Raw genomic sequence first — 21,049 nt, forward strand, 5'->3', positions numbered from 1 at the left:
GTATTCTATAAATGGCATCGCCTATCGAGCACAAGCTCCAGAAAGTTACATTTCCAGAGCTTGCTGTATACGGCCACATTGCAGCCCCATAAATTCCTATAGGGACTGCTGTGCTGCGGATCCATACGTTTTGTGGTCCTGTGCCTCAGTAGAGTATCCATAAGATGACACAGACATACAGCTACCAAGACTAGCGTTTCTGCCATAACTCCCGGTTAATAACCTTGGGGATAAGGATCTGTGTGGTGGGAGTTTTATAAAAGCAATAAAAAATAAAAAAATTACACTAAGGGGCGAATTTACCAAACCTTATAAAGGACAAGTGGAAATGTTGTCAACAGCAACCAATCAGCTCCTAGCTATCATGTATCTTGTACAGTCTATTGTGTGCGCTATATAAATAACTGGTAATAAATAAATAAATAAATCATGCAATGCAACATTTCCTCAGCGTTGTAATTGGCTATAATGAGTTTTATTACTGTACGTCGGCAGTTAAATGTACAACAATTACAATATATACCTCTAAATCATCTGTCTTGTTAGGAAATACAATTTAACCATTTGTGTTGTAAAATAGATAGGTCTTTTTAATGTTTTTGTGCTTTATAATTGGATTTTTTAATAGTTATTTCTCCTGCAGAAACAAAGCCACTCGTAAACAAAGGTGAACTGTACATGGTAATTAGTATATGGTAATAAATATGCGCTCTTTAAACTGGGATGTGCCACTACAATGCCGTGATATAAACATGTCTGTGTGGATGACATTGAATCGTCTATAGGATAATCCCATACGTGAAATAGTTAACCCCTTTTCGCTAGCAGTTAGGGGGTTATCCAATTAGCCCTGAAAATTGTTCGGGCGCTAATGGAAAGCCGCTATCGCCGAAAAACGGGGATTTTTCGACGATTATCCCCATTTTTCCCACAATGATTTTTGTTCACCCTATTCTATTCATTTGGTTGAAATAATAGGATAGTTCTCCCGAAAACACAAGGACCCGCGATAAGCTCGTGGACCACACAAGGCCGTGTTTACGCCATTTAGGGGGTGAAAAAAAACTATAAGTGCTGGCGTCGGCAGGCACTTCGAGGCTAATAGAATAGCCCCGCCGAGATCAATTAGCAGTGCTACTTTAGCGCTGCTAATTGGATACCCCCTGTAGTCGCCGGCCTGAGGCTAGTTGAAAAGTTCCAGACGAGAGGACCTTTCGTAGCAATATTAGTAGTCCCTAGTCTGGAACAGGAGATTTCCCTGGTTGCTTTGGTTTCCTCACAGTCCAAAAAAAAAGAAACCCACACAATCATGAGGAGAGCATATAAACTCCACACAGATAGTGTCTTGGGCCGGAATTGAATGCACGGTTGGTGCAATGGTTAGCATTGCAGCCTCACAGCTCTGAGGCCCTCTTACCTCTTTGTCTGTTATTACCCAGTCTTATTTTATAACTTTTTTGGTCCCAATTGTAAAGCACGACAGGATATGATGGTGCTATATATAAGTAACGGTTAATCGTAATAACAACCTCGAAGTGGTGAGGCGGCTAGGCTAACCACTGTGCCAACCCTGCTGCCCCATAGATGGAAATCAATGACTATACAGTAGTCTCTGTAAAGTGGGTCTGCTATGCAATGTGTGCTATGTTATGAATAATAACTTCCAGGTTTTTCAACACTGAAATCCAGTTTCAGATTTTATGGCAATCACATTTTATAGTCTCATTTTAAGAATAATGTTCCCAGCTTAAGTGATCTTGAAAATGAGATGGCTCAAGGGGATAGAAAAAAGAACAGTGGCATAGGGGGTATATTTACTAAAGTGACAGTTTTTAGCAGTGGAGATGTTTCCCATAACAACCAATCAGATTCTAGCTATTATCTTCTAGAAGGTGCTAGTTAAATACTAAGTAGAATCCGATTGGTTGCTATGGGCAACATCTCCATTTCCGAATACTCTCACTTTAGTACATATACCCCATAGAGACACCTAAATACAGACCGTGTTTTCTAAAAAAACATAAGTTCATCCTGAGCTATCTAATACTTTACAGGCCTCACGTTGGTCCTGCTGCTCAATGCCATCTCCCAGGTACAGGATCTATTCATGGCGTTGGCTAAGGAACAAGAGCTCAGTAAAGTTACACTTTAGAAAGCTTGCTGCATAGGGCCACATCTCAGCTCCACAGTAACTAACCTATGGGGACTGCTATGCTGTGAGACCGCAGCATGTATCCCCGATATCTGCTACAGACCCTTTTCTTACATAGGGGGAGGTATGTACAGCAAAATAAGGTACAGCAAAAAGGCTTTTTGAACATCACAACACAGCCATGACGTTTAATGAAACCACCCCCTCAGGGCCGTATTCAATTAGAAGCGAAAAGTCAGTTTCGACTATACTCTTTCTCCGATGACGTCATTTATCCCCGTATTCAATTTCAGCATCTTTTCGCCGGTGCGAAAACGCAATGCAATGTAATAGGCGAAAAAGTTTCGCCTATGAATACCCGGCGGAAAGAAGTGCAGAATTGGGGTTTTGGGGTGCAAACTTCCAGGAACCACCCCGAACCCTTGGGACACCCCCCCATGACGCTAACTGCGTCAAAAAAATGCAAAAAAAACCCCACAAAGGATACCCTAAAAAAGCACTTTGAAAAATGGGTGAAAAAAAATCAAAAAAATCAAATTGGGGGTAAAAAATAAAAGACTAGCGAAAAAGCCTTTGAGTGGTCTGGAAGTATGGGGGAGGTCTATTTTTGATTGCAGGTGCTTGCTGAAGGTGCGTTTTTGGCACTTTCTAATGCTTAACTTTAGCAAACTTCAAATACTTATTTTCCCCCCAAAAAGTTGCTAAATGCTATTCTTCACCACTTGCTGAAAGACGCTAAATAGCGCCTATTGAGACCATTTAAAAACCCCAAATACCTTTAGTAGGGCTATTCGGGGGTACCCATAGTGATCCTCCATGTCAGTGCATCTTTTGGGGGGTGTCAGGCTGATTTCCCCAAAACTGACAGAACTTTTTGCCGATTTCCGTTTCGCCGGGTCCCGTTTTCGCCGATTTGAAATTGAGTATGGGGATAAGTGGGGACGAGCGTGATACTTTTTCGCAACCAAAACCAGCGAAGACGGGGAAAAGTTCGGTAACGGACTTTTCGCTCCAAATTGAATACGGGCCATAATGTCATAACACTGGCTACTTCATCAATCATAGTAACAGCAATTACTTGTATGGCACCGTGGGCATACTGCCATCTGCAAATGGCGTAAACGAAGCAGTCTTGACGCTGCCACGCCATCAGTGTGCAGAAGTAGAAGTACATTATTATCTATGGCAATGGTGGGTAACAAAATGTATTCCTGTAAATGGATACCTGTGCCACAAATTTGTGAAGAAGCATCAGATAAGATCATGAGATGACAACACTGGCATAGAGCGTCCGTGCACCCCAAAACAGCAAGTGGTGACAGAACAGACTAGTCAGCATGCCTCTCCCAATTACTCTCACCTCCAGCCCTGCTAAGAATGGGGGCCGCAGATCGGGCCTACGCACAACTGACACCAGTGATCTGAAGATCCAGCCGAATTTAGAATTAGTATTCGGGTTGCAGGATTGCTACATTGGACAAGGTGTTTTTGTTTACATTGGCACTAATTGGGCCTACCCATCACTGATCTGAACCAGGGCCGTCTCTTCCATTGGGCTTATAGGGCAGTTGCCCAAGGGTCCGAAGCTTCAAGAGGCCCTCCAGCCCTCTGCAGCCGCGGCCAGTGAGTAAATGTGTTTTTTTTAAAGCACTGTCCGCCAGCCAAACCAACCCCTGTGACGAGCAACCCCCCCCCCCTTCTGTGAAGAGTGACCCCCCCTGGTACGCAGCCGAGTAGGGCGCCGCATAGTGGAGGTCGCCGTCGCCTCAGTTGTGACAATGCGGGCCGCGGGCAGTCTGTGTCTCTGTGATACAGCTGCACCACGCATGAAGTGCTGACCGGACGGAGTTCGGTCAGCTCTACACAGTGACAAACACACAGCTGCCGGCGCCGGCATCTGTGTGTTTGTTTTACTTAGCAGCCAATGAGAGTCTGTCGGACTGCTGCGCCCACTGCCGGGCTGGAGCTGCTGCGCCCACTGCCGGGTTGGAGCTCACTCATGAGCTCCATCTTCCAGCTCCTGCAGTGGGTAATGGGAGAGACGTCATGACGTTTCTCCCATAATGCAGAGCGGGTCGGCCCGGGAGGACGGACGGAGGAGCGGATGGCGGCGGCGGGAGCGGGGATTCAGGTAAGTGTTTATTTTTATTACGTGTTTGTCTACTGGGAGGGCACTACAAGGAGGGAACCACTACTGGGGGCACTACAAAGGGGGGACTACTACTGGGGGCACTACAAGGGGGGGGACTACTACTAGGGGCACTACAAGGGGGGACTACAAGGGGGGGGGGACAACTACTAGGGGCACTGCATCAGGGGACCACTACATAGGGGGGGACCTCCATTGGAGGCATTACAAGGGGGGGGATTACTACTAGGGGCACTACAAGGGGAGACTACTACAAGGGGAGGGGACTACTACTAGGGGCACTGCATGGAGGGGACTACCACTGGGGGCACTGCATCGGGGGACCACTATTGGGGGCTCTACATAAAGAGCAATACTGGGGGTACTGCATAGGTGGGGACTACAACTGGGGCCAGTATTTAAAGGGCAATACATAAGGGGTACCACTATTGGGGCACTGCATGGGGGGACTACTACTGGGGCACTATATTAGGGGCACTGCATAGGGGGGTACCACTACTGGGAGCACTGCATAGGGGGGACTACTACTGGGGGCACAAGGGGTACTGCACTACTACTGGGGGCACTATATAAGGGGCTTACTACTGGGGGCACAAGGGGCACTGCACAGGGAGTACCACTACTGGGGGCACTGCATTTTTTTCCCGTGAATGGGTGGGTAGGGGTCCCAGTGCATTGCTTTTCCCAGGGCCCACACTGCTATTAAGACAGCCCTGATATGAACAGACCCAAGCCACAATGTAAACTTACAATTGCACACTTGCTGGAGCACTTTATATAAAAAAAATACAGTATAAATGTTTATGTGGCCTCAAAAATAGATCATTCAAGGACAAGAGGAACATACAGAAGTCTCTATAGGAACTTAATTATATATAACTGTGTGATTAACGCCTCAGTTTTCCAGTATCTATTTTAAAGATGCCTCACCTCACCTTTTCTGTTCTGCTTAGGATGCCTACTCTTATAACAGTCTGTGGCCTCTCACTTGCTCTGATTCCTCTCATCACATCATGATACTTCCCCTTTCACGTGCAGCTCTGGCATCAAATAATATGTGCTGCTTGATACATTCTGATGATCTTATTGGCTGTCTACTGTTCCATACCCACCCACTTAAAAAACAGGATACATTGGGCTGGCACTACCATTAGGTGGACCCAGGTGGCTACATAGGACACTACTGGTTAAGGGGTGCCTAGAACACTGAAAGTGGGACATACTGTAATGCTTCAAATGTTTAATGCCGCCTACAGCGCCAGTGGCTTAGACGGAGAAGCAGCCAGCAGCCTCTTATCTGTGAGGTTGCCAGTTGTTGTACGCCCATTATCTCTGATGGGCTGGGAGCGAGGTGATTGCCTGTGATGTCAGAGCCAATCACCACACTCCCACTCTGATGGGCAGAAAATGCCACCTCTGCCACTCGCCTGCCTTAAAGCCACAAAGAGAGGTCAGGGGGCATTTGTGATGGGTAACGGGCACCCCAAAAGTTAGGGTCAACCCCGAGAGACGCAAGGATGAGCAGATGAAAAATAATAACAAAAATGATCTCAAACTATTGTCAAATGCAGCTCAAGAATATAAGAAAGGACTGGCTGGCTGTGATCATGAACAGGTCATTGACTAAGTTGGACCATTGCTCAGGTCAGTTTTCATGACAGCGTGCAGTGATGCCAAGATAAGGTTGTGATGGGACTTTTAGAGAAAACTTCATCACAGAGGACAGTGGAACTCTAGACCCAAAGCTATGTAAAATGGTGCCTCTCTCCTACATGCAGACGAAGCACCCACGTTGTGTGAACCAATATCCACACAAGCATGCAGTTCCTCAATACACTACAGACACGTGACATCACAAAGCTTGTTGTGGGCACAGGGAAAATCAGGGGAGCATCTTCGGGACAGCACACTGCATAAACGTGACCAAAACTATCTCCCCTGAATCTTAGTTAAACCTTCCAGTCTGTATATTTTTGATCCTCATTTGCCAGTGTATGGGCACCTGGTATGGTAGTTTTACTGTACAGACCGTCAAAGGATGGCAATAAAAAAAAAATTCTTAGGGTCCGATTCAGATTTTGGAGCAAACCAAAAATAGCAACTTTGCACCTTGGAAAAACCATGTTACGCTGCAGATGTACACAGGGCCATAGTGAACCTTACATGGTGCCAGTAATTTATGGGGGCGTGTCCTAATGCCAGTAGACGTGGTCACGCCTACCTTAAAAAAATAAAATAAAATTTCAAATAGGAGGTGCAAAGCCTAGTCCCACTGCAGCCCAGCACACAGCAGCGTGTGCTGAGCTAGGGAGACAATGACACCGGCAGTGGACCAGGGACCCCACTGCCCATCAAGCCCAAGTAATTAGTCAAACCCCCCCCTGTAATTCGTCAAACCCCCCCCTCCCCGCCCCTGGATGTACAATATGCAGAGAGGGTTGGGAGGGGCGTGCCTTAGCTGAACTTTAAATTGCAAAGAGTAAAAATAAAACTGCCCAGTATTTGTGGCCTGCACGCAATGTCGGCCAGTATTCACCCCATGTATTGTAATATGGTTTGTCCAGATGCAAAGTTTTTTGTTTTTTGTTGTTTTTCTCCACTGAATCAGCCTCTACATGTGTGAAACTTTAAACTCAATTAAGAAGGAAAAAAATACATTTGATTGTAGTTACTGTCAGATTTCACAGGCAAGGCCTGCTCTACCCTTTATTTCAGTTTGTACTGACGTGTAATATTCATAAATAATAATATTCTATAATAATAGTAATTGTAAGGTTTAAGAAGCACCTCCTTAAAGGGTACAGATGCCACTTTTCACATTGTGGTAAATGAAGGGGACAAAAAACAATTGTACATAGCAAGCAACGGTGGCGTGATACACTGCATTTTATCAAATAAAGACCTTATATATATGACTCTATAAGTTTTTTGAATGATGGATCTCACTTGCACCATCCACATTACAGTGAAAATGATCTGGACACATTGGATGACAAAGAAACATAACAATCATGAAATGTATCAATAAAACTCTATAATATAGAAACAAACATAACAGAGGAGTATAAACAAAAAATATCACAGAAGTAGAATACAAACAGTCTGACCTAATAATAGAGTTGCATTCAGTGACAACAAAAAGCATCAACTATATAGCCTTTGTCAGCATAAGGGGGAGATGTATCAAACCTTGGAGCGTGAAAGTGGAAAGAGATGAAGTACCAGCCAATCAGCTTGTTACTGCCACTCTACTGGCTGTGTTTGAAAAAAATTACAGTTAGGAGCTAATTGATGGTACTTTATCTCTCTGCACGCCTTGATACATCTCCCCGGTAGGCCCTTACACAATAGCCTATGAGTTGCAGTAACGGGTACAACCCCGACAATTTATCCTGGAGATTTAATGCACCAGTAAGTAATTTTGTATTTTAAATTAATGGCGTCGTAAATCTATGGGCTAAATCGCAGGCTGTTGCGTGAGGGCCTAAGAGGGAGATGTATCAAGCGATTAATTGGAGAAGTCGCCAAAATGCATTCAATCAGCTTCTGTCATTCAAGTAGCACAGTCTTTTGAAATGATAGAAGCTAATTGGTTGCTATGGGCAACTTCTCCAATTTATCTCTCTCAGGGGGAGATGTATTAAAACTTCGAGAGTGATAAAGTACAACCAGTCAGCTTCTGTCTCTTTAGAGGCTGTATTTAAAAAAAAAATTACAGTTAGGAGCCGATTGGTTGGTACTTTATTTCTCGACACTTTCTTCTCTCCAAGGTTTGATACATCTCCCCCTCAATCTAAAAAAAAAGTTAAATATTTCCAAAACACATGATCACAGACTCACCAGTGTAGACATCGATCCATTGGGAAGGTAAGGGTCAGAAAGCATAAGGAATGGGTAACTGGAATATCCGGAACCTTTATACATTTGTTCTTCGTGATGTTTAATACCTGAGAAATATGAACAAAGATCATATTGAGTCTTAGTGCAAAAAAAACATGCAGCAAAGAGAAATACTTTTAAAACATTTTGAACTAAACAGCTGCCGGCTGGGCATTCACCCAGGTAACATCGTGGTGACGTTGTACATATAATTTTCTAACACATCTGGAACAATTACCATAATGATCAATATTTCTATAAAAGGCCGGGAGGGAAGAGAACTCCAAGAGGTGTCACTTTCAGGATGACGATGCCGTATTACATCCAAGTATGACTAGTCCTCACCCATATAAATTCTGATGGCTTATGTCTCCCTCCTTATCATCCGCTGTCAAGGCACAATCCTTTGTTCTCGATCAATTAAGACTTATCTGTATACTTCAAACGTCATTTATTTGAGTTGTTTACTCTCTGATCACAAGAGAAGCAATGACTAGTCCCGCAAGATGTCACTTCAAGGCAAAGAGGAAAAAAACAATGGGGTCGCTGGCAGGCGACAAACCATCAAGCAGGTACAGTTGAGCTGGGTGCTGGTGCAACCGTTGAGGTGAAAGTATATTGACAACCTGTTTTCCCTTGTGGTATAACAGCATCACTCCCCTGACCCGCTACATAAAACACTTGCAGAGGAAGTGTCACACAGCTAACTGTACTTTGCAAGTGTGCAGAAAGCTTCGCCAGCCCACACCTTTACGCTTCTAGTTTGACTATTATTGCTTCTTACCGCCCACCCAAGTTGAACTCGGACACCTATTGGAGGCCTCAAGTGAAAGCTATTCAGTATGTACTGTACGTCCGACCAAGGTGCCGGCGGGTCTTGCGGGGTGAAATATTTATTAACAGTTAATTATATAGCACACACATATTACGCAGCGCTCTACAGAGACTATTTCAGCTCGTGGCCCGGTAGAGTTTACAATCAATATTCCCTATCACATGGACACACATACACAATAGGGTTCCTTTTTTTTTTTTGTGTCAGAAGCCAATTAACCTAACAGTATGTTTTTGGAGTGTGGGAGGAAACCGAAGCATGCGAAGAAACCCAAGCGAACACAAGGGAGAACATACAAACCCCACAAAGATAGTGCCTCGGTCAGGAATTGAACTCATGACCTCAGGTCTGGCGTAGAGGTAAGCATTACTACCAATGCTAACCATTACACCAATTGCGCTGCCCGATACTCTCAGTTTAGTGTCACTTCAGGTTCCAAGTGTGTGTCTTCAAACTTTAGGTTTTCAACAGAAATATGTTTTTATTATTATTAGACTTTGTTTAAACAGCAGCACCGTACTCAGCGCTGTACAATCTGAGAACTTTATTCAGGCACATCAGTAGCTGCCATCACTGTAGTTTACAAACTAGTTTGACACATTAAGGACAATTTACTCAGAAGTCTGATAACCTACAGGTACGTCTTTGGACCAGAATCGTTTAAGAAATGAGGGGGCCAATGAGAATTTTTCTCTCTTTTTTTTTACTTGGGCCAGCTCCCCCCTGAAAATATGGTACCAACATCTGAATAGAAGACAGCATAGACTCTTGCACGGTGCCAGTCTTTGCCATCTTCTGCACATGAGCCACATTGCCAGAAATTTGGTACTGGCAGCTACTCGGTTACACCTTGTTCTGGGTGCAGTGTGTGTGTCACAAACCCCTCTTGGCTTGGGGCCCCGCACCCATTATAGAACCGCCACTGCTTTGACCCATGGGATAACCAGAATATTTAGGAAAACTAGATGGCATGCTGTTTGGGATGAAACCCAAAGCACCACTGTTGCCAGGCAGAAATGCCAACCACTGCGGCATTCTGCTTTGTTGATGTTGCATTGAATCCAGGATTAATGCACAAGTGTAAAGAGGACCATGGGCATCGCTATAACTTGCCCAAAGTGCACACAAAGTGGATATGATAATTTCCTGGCGCTCTGGTGGGAGCAGGAGTATGGACAACACATTTCTGACAATCACAATAGGTGCAATAAATGGAAAAACTGTTAAAATAAAAAAAAAAAGAAGAAAAAAAAAGCATACGTGACTATACATTGCAGCTGGCCAGTGCAGTGCTGGACTGCAGGAGCCCTATGAGAGATCAGTCAGAATTGGCCTTTTTTCTAGGCCCATGCTCAAAGCGATATGTGACCATCAGGTCTAAAATAACCTAATCAGTAGTCAAAATTGCAGAGTGCAGTCTTCAAACAAATACACTTGTTAAAACACAAATTAAGAGCCGACGTCATTGTAAAGCACCGCCTGGGAATGCACTAATACAGGTTATTCCAGTAGCACTTTAAATTAAGTTTAGCGACAATATGTCTAGGCATTATTTTTAGTGCAGTTACATGCAGCATGTAAAGATACATCGTGCCGTCACATGCTAGATAGTGCAGTGTGTACAGCACACACAATGTATCATTACATCGCGCCATCGGCTGGGTCACACATCGTATAGTGTGTAGTGTACCCAGTTTAAGTTGTATACTTGGCGATATAGAGCCACTAAGATTATTAACATTTATTTATATTCTGTTGCACATTTACAACTGGGATCTACTTAAGCAGTGTTCCTGAACTTTTTGTGCGACCAATAAGAAGGTGATTGCTTACCAACCTGTCAGCGAGGTATACACTGCAAATGCCTTATTGAAATGAAGAAATACCCTGCAGATCCTTATTAGTAAGTTTGGGGGGGAGCATACACATTGCGCCCCTAAATTAATCTGTTTCTTTCTCAAATCTCCAAATACTACTCAAGAAAAGTCCGCTTGTCATAATGTGTTATAAGAACTCCATGTCTACCTGATCACACGCTCATCAACGGGTGATCGGTAATAACGCGTTTCACAAAAAAATAAATGTCCTCTCTGTAAGCTTTATAACAGTAGATTAGATATTATAACATACTGTATAAGTATCATTGTAAACTTTGCAGGAAGAAGCATGTCACTCCTAGACACATGGGGCATAGCACCTTAGGGGTAAATTTACTAAGATGGGAGTTCTATTTAAGAAGTTATGTTGCCCATAGCAACCAATCAAATTCTACTTCTCACTTATCTAGCACCTTCTAGAAGATAATACCTGGAATCCAGTTGCTATGGGCAACATCACTTCTTAATAGAACTCCCATCTTAGTAAATGTACCCCTTACTCTCTTCAAGGGCAAATTCTCATTGATAAAAAAGTGAATAATTGCAGCAGTAATAGTATAAACATATTCATGCCTCAGTCACTATATCCCCATCTCTGCGTGACTTGTAAACGGCAGCACCCTCATTTACTGAGGGTGATTATATTAATGATTTGACAGAATTCCCTAAATTCCCCATTGTACAGCACAGTGGCATATATGAACACTTTACAGAGTAACTATAATGTGTAATTAAGAAAAGCAGTGACTTTATGTGCAGTGGTACCAACCCAGTGCCGGCAACTTTCTCAATTTTCTTTTTTTTTTTATTCTCAGAGCCAGTACCAGAGCCTGGAAGAAATGAGTGAAATCTTTTCAGAGATTCAGAGATGAATAGAATAAGTATCCGAGTGTGGAAGGGACAGCAAAATCTTCTATTGACTGCCAGCGTTATTTTTTTGGGGGGGGGTTCATAGAAAAATTTGAAAAACAGCACTGAAAGCAGTGAATATAAGGCAGAGGTAGCAGTGTAAAACATGGTGTGATTTATTGAAGCAGGTCTTGGGTGTTCCCTGCCCTGTGCAAAAGTTTGTGCACTGCTGATTGCTGCAGTTCTTGCCGACTTATTCCAGCAATTGCCCCTCTGTGCTCACTCAGCCCTCTCCACTTCCCTGGGTCCTGCATGAATAGGAGCAGAGGAGGAAGAGGAGGAGGAGGAGGGGGGTAGTTACTGGAGCTTACCCTCTTCCATGTGATCTGCCAGCTTCTCTTGGAAAACTCTCTGAGCATCTTGTGCACGCCTGATCGCCTGTGAAAACAGCAGGAATTCAGAAAACTTTGTTTGTGTGTTGCCACCTTCCTTCCCCTCTCATGCTGCCTGCTACAGCTCCCCCATACACACTCTCCCATAGTCTCCTTACCTCCGGGTGATGCCCTTGGGCACTTGCAATGGGGCTAGTTTCAGACTCATTGACCAGGGAGGACTTGAGGTCTGCCAGGTCCCTCTCCGTGAAGGCATTCTCCTGGATCTTCTCCTCCTGATCCCCTTCATCTTTGAAGGAGATCATCTCATCGTTAGCCCCTAGGTCATCCTCTCCGCCGCTGTTCAGCTGGGGCATTTTTGGGGTTTGCACTTTTTTTTTAGGGTACCAGCAGGCTATGGGGGGGAGGGGGTGCTGGCAGTGCAATGGGGGAGCCTGCGAGCCAAGGAAGGGGGGGGGGGGAGGTCACTCCCACTGCATGAGAGGAAGAGAGTGAAAAGTTTGCAGGGGGACCGATCCGAGGCAGTGGAAGTACTGTAAATAGAGGGAGCTGTGTGCAGGCAGCAGCCTGTGATCGTCTGAGGACAAGGGGAAGGCAGAGAGGGAGCACATCAAAGCGCACCGCCCGCTGATTGATAGCTGCACTGAGCACCCGGGGCCGGGGGCTGAGCAATGCATGAGAGAGAGAGAGAGAAAGCTCTTCCCTTAAAGTCACAGGCACCCATTAGTCCAAATCCCTGCTCTGCACACTGCGCTCCCTGCTTGTTATGTTTATTTCTGTGCATCTCAAAACAAAGACATTTGTTTTGTAAACAGAGATTACTTTGTGGCAGATTTGTAGCCTTTACAAGTAAACTATGGATCATTTCAATGTATGGAAGCGTGCATATGAATTCTGTATTGTGTTAGTTGCTCCGAGGTTGAGATCTGAGACAAATAGAGGGGTTATTCTCATTATTATTATTATTATTATTATTATTATTATTATTATTATTATTATGTGGGTGGGATGCATGAAAGCATATTCTGCAGTCAAACGTCAGAAAATGAGGTTTGGCCGCTCACCACATATGCACCAAAGCACTGAAATGCGTTACATTCCAGAGCTCGGATGCGGTGGCCAATCCCATCATTAGATGGCGATACCCAATAGAAGCCTGAGAGCGATCCAATCGGATCCTTCCCAGCGCTCCACGCGGCGCGTGCGTCACTCGACACTTGCGCAGAAGGGCTCCCGAGTCCTAAACCTGAAAATCCTTCTATTGCAAAGGACACCTCTTGGCTGTACTATGTGATTTTCTTCAAGCATACGGAGTTAGTAAACGCCGTTATGCTTGCGGAGTGGCGGGATGCGTCGCATTCAAAATGCGATGCGTCAAGCATCCCGTCCTGTGAAATGCATTCCGTGGAGAATGGTGCAGTAACGCCGCTGCTCTGGCAGTCAAGCGTTCTGGTAACTTACCAATGCTGGACTGTTCGTTGCTTGTCTAATAACGCATAGCACCGATTCCGGCTAGTGCTATAGGGGGAGATGTGTCAAGCCTTAGAGAGAGATAATGTGGCGAGAGATAAAATCATACTTGTCTGCCTTTGGGCTGCACCCTCGGCAGTGCCGGGATCAAGGCAGGGCAGAAGGGGCAGGGGCGTGGCACCATCACGATTTCGCCGCCACTAGACAATGTGGCAGTAACTGGCATTGGGAAGTGCAGGGCGGGCCCACGATTATGCAATTCAACATGAATCGCGTCGTCAGCCGTCTGTACTGCCCACTTCAATAGAGAAGTGCGTGGCTCCAAAAGAGACTTGCCCACTCTTCCTGCTGCGCCGATAGCACCACACGATTTTCGGGAACCTCCCGGCTGTTCTCGGAGAGTGTGTATACGTATGGATAAAGCACCAACAAATCAGCTTCGGTCATTTTTTCAAGCACAGACTATAAAATGACAGGTAGGAGCTTCCCAATGATAAATATCAAAGCAGGGTTTCTAATATTGCAGAGATAAGTGTATTCTTCACAGATATGCCCCAAAGTGCATTATACCTACTGCAGGACTACACTGCAAGTAGTTCACATGCATTCCGACTGGCATGTATAGTAAAAACAGCATCATGTACATGTGAACTACTGCAGTTACAGTTCAGCCATGTAGGTTGTGTAATTCATGTGTATGGAGACACATGTCTGATCTAATAAACCTATTAGGCTTTTGGTACAAGGACAGATATATATACACGATACATTGCACACACCTGCATTTCAGTTATACAGTTCATTATAATTATCCCTCCCTATAGGCCCACAATCTCAGCCCATTGGTTTAAGCTACCTATCCCTACCCCACTACTCCATGGTCCTCACTCACTGTCTCTCCCCTGTGTGTCACCCCTGTCTGTCTGCCACTCCCCTTTAGTCATACTTGCCAGCACTCCCTCATGGTCAGGGAGACTCCCTGAAATAATAGCAATCTCCCTGTCTCCCTGAAGAGTCCAGCAATCTCCCTCATTTCACCTTACCCCCATTATGAAGCTGTGATATTAAATAAAAAACAGAGATTTATACATTCAAATGGGATTATTAGTATAATTTCCCTGCATTGGCTATATGCATTTTCTAAAAAGTATCAGTGTGTTTTCATCAACAAGTAGATCTTACTAACTGCTTTGGGGCTCGTTTACATTTGGATGTAAATAAATTTTATGACACGCCTCTCAGATGTAGCAGTACACGCCCACTTTACCGCCACGCTTAAATGGTGCTGCTTTCACAGTCTCCCTGAAATGCTTTTTCAAAAGTAGGCAAGTATGCCTTTAGATTGTAAGCTCTCACGAGCAGGGCCCTCTTCTCTCATATGCTTGTTCTTCCCTCACCTATACCTTCATCTCAGCACTGACTAGAGTGGCACCAAACATTTGGGTTCTGCCGCACTGCTATTATTATGGGTATTATGACTACTGATACAGCAATGTTTATACACCTTACCCATGTCCTGCTATGTTCTGTATTGTATGCAACTTTTTTCTTGTTTATGCACTTTGTAAGGCGCTGTGGACCCCTTGTGGCACCAAATAAACAAGAATATTATCTTTATTTTGTTATTCTGTTACTGTGTTTACCCTCTTTTGTATCTTTGCTCTGTATGGCACTGCCGTAATTTGTGGGGCCTTATAAATAAAGGACAATAATAATAACAATAAGAAAAATAAATTGTAAATATCTGCAATCATTAGGTAATCTTGTCTCCAAGGGACCGTGACATCCGTAGTTATTATTTATTTATTAACAGTTTCTTAAATACCGCAGCATATTCCGTTGCGCTTTACAATTGTAAACATTAATAGAACAAAACTGGGTAATAACAGACAGATATATAGGTAGGAAGGCCCTGCTCGCAAGCTTACAATATATATGGATCTTTGCTTAATTGGGACTAGCACTGTGGGCTGTTTTATTAATCTTGATGTTACCTTATTTGCTGTATAAGCTGTTAGCAAACACTTAGTTTTAGATTCAACTAGTTATTACTTTCACCATTACCTCATACACCCCGATGACATCACACATATGCATTGCCTTACTAGGCCATGCCCCCAAGCTATAGTACGCTACAAGGATTATCCTACTTCAGTAAAACTGAGAGCTAAACTCTGGGAAAAGGTGAGGGATTATGGGAAAGAAAAGGCATCACAGACAGTAAATAACGTCCCATAACAAGTCTCTTTAATATATATAATTTGCTATAAATTGTGAAGACCTGTCCCGAAAAGAACGATCTGTTCACAATATGTGCAATTCACCCACACATCGCCTCACACATGTAAGAAGAATAATCAGGAAATTGGAATCTAGATAAATAAACAGATCAAGATGTATTATGTTACAGTGATTAAATGAAGAAAATAAATAATAACAATTTTACACTTACAAACAAGTACCCATACAATTCACATTGGGCCTGATTCAGGGTTCTAGGCTATTCCGATGTCTACACAGCTGAGCGATAATCAGCAATCTGCGCATGCGCCAAAGTACATTACCGTAGTCGCTCTCAGCTTCTATTTACTCACAGTGTGACTCACAGTCAGGGAGCGTTTGGGGAGGGGTTATGGGGAGTGGATTTGCAAATCCGCAGGCGGGCGTCTCACTACATTCCTCGCCATTTGCATATTTTCGCACACTAGTAGCAGCTTACGGGACCGCAGCTGCAATGGCATTAGCGTACTACGCTAAATCAGGCCCATAGAGTCAATTAAGGCTGTACCCCCCAATGCGGACACTGCAGCTATTTGATTTGAAAAAGACTCTTCTACAGGCATACTAGACATGAATGTGTCCATGGTGGCAAAAGGACTGCAGATACACTCGGTGGCCACTGTATTAGGTGCACCTGCTTGTGACTGCGAGAAGTTATCAGCAAATCATGTGGCAACAACTCAATGCATAAGAGCATGTTCAAGAGGTTCAGTTGTTGTTCAGATCAAACATCAGAATGGGGAAGAGATGTGGCTTAAGTGACTTTGGTCATAGATGGCAGAGGTCCAGATAGTTTCCCGCCATTGATGGTAGCATGGTCTTAGATGCTGTAGCCAATGGGCAACATTCAGCACAGTAGGCTTGTACTGGAATTTACTGAACACAGGAGATATCAGATATTTTAAAGATAAGTGATGCAAAGGTCTGCAGTCCCCATTTTTCTCAATGGTGACTGTGGTCTGGACCAGTTTACTAATCTCTGCAAAGCTTAGATTGGTGGGGCTTGGCCCCGATAGCTAACACTTTCTGATGATAGAGATATGCTGGGTAGACACTAGACGATGTTTGTACCCAGCGACGGCAGACGCAGCGGCACAATATATATCGTGCACGATCTGGTGTACGACCGCCTTATAAGTCGTTCCTCCAACGTATCCAGCAGCATGGTGTCATTCCTCGCTGCAGGCCGCTCTGAAGATGCCACAAACGACACGCGGAAGCGAGCAATCATGCGTACACACTGGACGATGTGGACGGTTTATTGTTCCGATTCATCGTAAATTGGCAAATTCTCCAATGTATCATGTGTACCCAGCTTTAGACGTTCTGTCCCGATGGTGAAAGCATCACTGGAGAGGGAATTATTGATGCCTCCCTGGCAGTCTCCATGCCCCTTTCCCTTCCTGCTAGCATAATATTTTATGTGCATATGCCACCATTAGGTCAGATATGTGCAGGGCCAGAACCATCCAGCATTGCTAATGCTATCATTTTATTACAGACTCTTCACCAGGACAATCTTGTTATGTGGTCACAGACTATCGCCTGTATAGCCCTACACTAATTACAGCCAAATTACTTTTTACACAGAAAGAGTTTATGGTCCAAATGAAAATGTAGCCAGGACATCAGCTTCTGTTTTTACAAGTTGCAGAACAACATATAACCTTTTCCAAAGCCACTTAAAAACAAAAATAGAAAATAAAATAGTGTCCAGTGTTAAATGACAAGCTAATTATTGTCTTTTATTTATACTAAAATATGTTTACACTGGGATTATTATTATTATCATTTATTTATATGGCGCCACAAGTGTTCCGCAGCGCCTTACAAAGTACATAGACAAAAAAGTAACCATTGACTTACAATACAATACAATACAGGACATGGATAGACATTGCTATATTAGTGACATTAACGCCCGCATAAGCAGCCAAGTGTTAGTTGCCCTAGTGGCTAGTAAGAGATAAATTAAATTACAGTAGGGAGAAGCACAAGAGGGTAGAGGGCCATGCTCGAAAGAGCTTACATTCTTTAAGGGAGGGGAAGACAAACAGGAGTGACACAGAATGGGGTGGGCCGGGAGAAAGGAAGATGTAGCAGCAAGTTAGGATGAGAGCTGGAAGGCTTTAATGAAGTAGTGGGTCTTAAGAGCTCGTTTGAAAGATGGTAGAGAGGTGCAGAGTCTGATGGGGAGAGGGAGGGAGTTCCAAAGGTGAGGAGCAGCACGGGCAAAGTCTTGGAGGCGGGAGTGGGAGGAAGTAATCAATTGGCATGAAAGGCGGCGTGTATTAAGTGAACGAAGAGGGCGGACAGAAGAGTGAAGGGAGATGAGATCAGAGATGTAAATGGGATGGGTACGGGATGCCAGCATTCAAAATCCCGACACCAGCATCCCGACAGGGTTAGGATACTGACACCTGTCGGTAGCTATCCTAACCACCCCCCTCTTCCTACCCTAACCCTCCCTCCCCGAACCCTGAACCTAAACATCCACTCCTAGTGCCTAACCCTCCCCTCCTAGTGCCTAACCCTAACTGTCCCCCTAGGGAAGGCCTGGCCAACCTGTGGCTCCCCAGCTGTTGTGAAACTACAAGTCCCAGGATGCCCTGCAACAGTTTTAGCATTCCCTAATGGCAAAACTGTAGCAGGGCATGCTGGGACTTGTAGTTTCACAAACAGATGGAGAGCCACAGGTTGGCCAGGCCTACCCTAGTGCATAACCCTAATTTCTAATACTAACCCTTCCCCCAACCCCGCTACTTACCTTTGGGATGCCAGCGCTGGGATTGTGACAGGTGTCGGGATCACGCTGCCAGGATTCTAAGCGCTGCAATCCCCTGTGCACTGCGACAGGACTTCTCTTTGTGGCCTTAAATGTTAAGGATATTTAACTACATACAGTATATATCCTAATGTCCTAATGATGTTGTTTAACCAAACGTTGGTGAACTATATGCAACATTTTTTAGTTAATACAAGTATTCACCTTTTTAGATTTTACATAATTGGACACTGAGTGCTGTTCAAAACTGCAGGGTATCTTAAAGTCAATCCTCAAAGCATGCTAACAGTCCGGGTTTTAAGGCTAACCTTGCTTGAGCACAGATGGTCATATCAAACTGACTGAGGTACTTATAAAGACATGGATATGCCTAAAACCTTGATGGCCGAATTTGGGAAATCCTGACAGAGGTTCTCAAACTCGGTCCTCAGGACCCCAAACAGTTCACATTTTCCAGGTCACCCAGCAAGTGCACAGGTGTATTCATTACTCACTGACACATTTTAAACACTCCACAGGTGGTGCCAGGAATGCACTGGGACAAAAAATAGGCCCTGGCCTTTAAAGCAAACAGGCCCACCTCTGGGGCCTCTGCGTGCAGCGAAGGCGCGCATGCCGAAAAAGGGGGTGTGAACTCATGACAAGGGGGCATGGCCTCATGGGAAATTACTACCTTGCATCCCAGTTTTGCACCCTGCACCGCTGCATATTGGCCACCACAACAAAAAAGCACGCACATTGATCCCCACTGGAGAATATAAAACCATTGTTGGATTGGGAACTAACAGTGGCCCTGAAACAAAAATGGTCTCATGTGGACAGCACCATATCAACTGTAGGCAGAACCAATATCAAAGTAACATTTACCAAATTGTACTAATAATCATTATTATATAGGGAAGCCATCTAATCGTAACCACAGGGGTCACAGACCTCACACTTTACTACAGCATTTTAAGGTATTTTAAAGATCTGGAGGGTCAGAGGAGACCACGTGGACCTGGAGGAGGAGGAGAAGGAGGAGGGCCCCCCACCTGTATATGGGTGGTGGGGGCTGATCTCTGGGATACAGGTAAATACATTGTATTAGTTAGCGCTGGTACCAGCTATATAAAGTGATTGATGGGGTGGGGTGGGCGAGTGTCAGGAATAATCTCTGCTCTGTCTATGTGCAGCATCCTTAAGGCCCCTACACACGGAACGATATTGCTAAAGAATCCAATGCATCGGAACGACCAATTGTCAATACCGTTCCGTGTGTATGCACTATATCATGCATTGCGCTCTCCCGTGGGGTCGTCTTTTGAACATGCAGAAAGATCAGGCCGGCATATCGGGTCGTCGGGCACCAGATCGCCCTGTGTGTATGGACCACCCGATATGCCATCCTGGGGTAATGGGTTGCATCGGCAGGTACACAATCTTACCGTGTGTACCCACCTTTAGACAGCCAGCCCACTCACAAGTACTGGGATAACAGCCCCCAAACTACAGCATCAGACCCTCCAACATGACCCCTTTCATCCTTTTGACCTTGTCAACCATTTGTACCTGTCGACCTTCTTACATGTTGACTTTTAGTGTGTCGACCTTTTGTCCCTGTTGACCTTTTGTCCCACTTGACCTATTGACTGTCTAACATCTGGTGTCTATCTAGACACTGTCGACCTTTTTACTGTCTATCTGTTAATCCACACACCCCCACGCTGGAGCCGGGCCCACATGTTATAAGAAAAAAAAAGTTGGGCGGCTCCTGATCTGCGCCTGGACCAGCCCTTCTGGCCATCAGTCCTTCTACCATTTGCCAGAATGGCCATATGGCCAGTCTGGCCCAAGGTTGAGCTAATTATTTCACTCGTGATTCTGTGAGGAGACCTGGAAAACATGCACTGTTTGGGGCCCTGAGGACCGAGTTTGAGAACCTGTGTCCTAAGGCTTGCCCACCGCAGATGGATCGAGAATTCCCAGGTCACCACAGTGGCAATGGGGACATAGGATTCTGATGACCTTTGGTTTATGGAAGCTCTGGGGAAAAAATTGACTTGCTAGTGACTTCTAAGACAAGTAGTGGGGTAGAGAGATCAGTAAAACAAGCTGTTTCCCCTTTCCTCTGTTTAATACAGGCTATTAATTTGATTGATTGCACTAGTGTATACTTAACTACAGGTTTTATTTGGAATCGCCACTAGAAACACTTGACAGGACACTGGATATTCAATAAATTATTAGACAGGAAACATGAAATTAAGATCTTAGTAGTCACAACATCCACTTATTCACTAACTGTTTTGGAGACTCCTCACTGGAAGTCTGACAGGTTTAACTGCAGGAGAAAGAAAGATGAGTCACAATATACTAAGATACTAAACACTCTAGATCCT

At 44.5% G+C, this 21,049-nt stretch overlaps 1 protein-coding gene across 2 annotated transcripts in view; it reads right to left on the reverse strand.

Annotated features, from left to right (window-relative positions):
* Positions 1 to 12,697, reverse strand: part of TCF7 (transcription factor 7) — a 169,232-nt gene extending 156,535 nt beyond the window's left edge. For both annotated transcript variants that reach the window (XM_088478330.1, XM_088478329.1), the window contains exons 1-3: positions 12,292 to 12,697; positions 12,113 to 12,179; positions 8,142 to 8,248 (exon numbers count right to left, since the gene is read on the reverse strand). In XM_088478330.1, the coding sequence (XP_088334456.1) occupies positions 8,142 to 8,248; positions 12,113 to 12,179; positions 12,292 to 12,489 (372 nt within the window). In that variant the 5' untranslated portion in view covers positions 12,490 to 12,697. The remainder of the gene's footprint in view (positions 1 to 8,141; positions 8,249 to 12,112; positions 12,180 to 12,291) is intronic.
* Positions 12,698 to 21,049: the final 8,352 nt, after the last annotated feature.

This window comes from Taudactylus pleione, unplaced genomic scaffold, assembly GCF_031769625.1.
Source record: "Taudactylus pleione unplaced genomic scaffold, aTauple2 ptg000212l, whole genome shotgun sequence".
Lineage (NCBI taxonomy): Eukaryota > Metazoa > Chordata > Amphibia > Anura > Myobatrachidae > Taudactylus > Taudactylus pleione.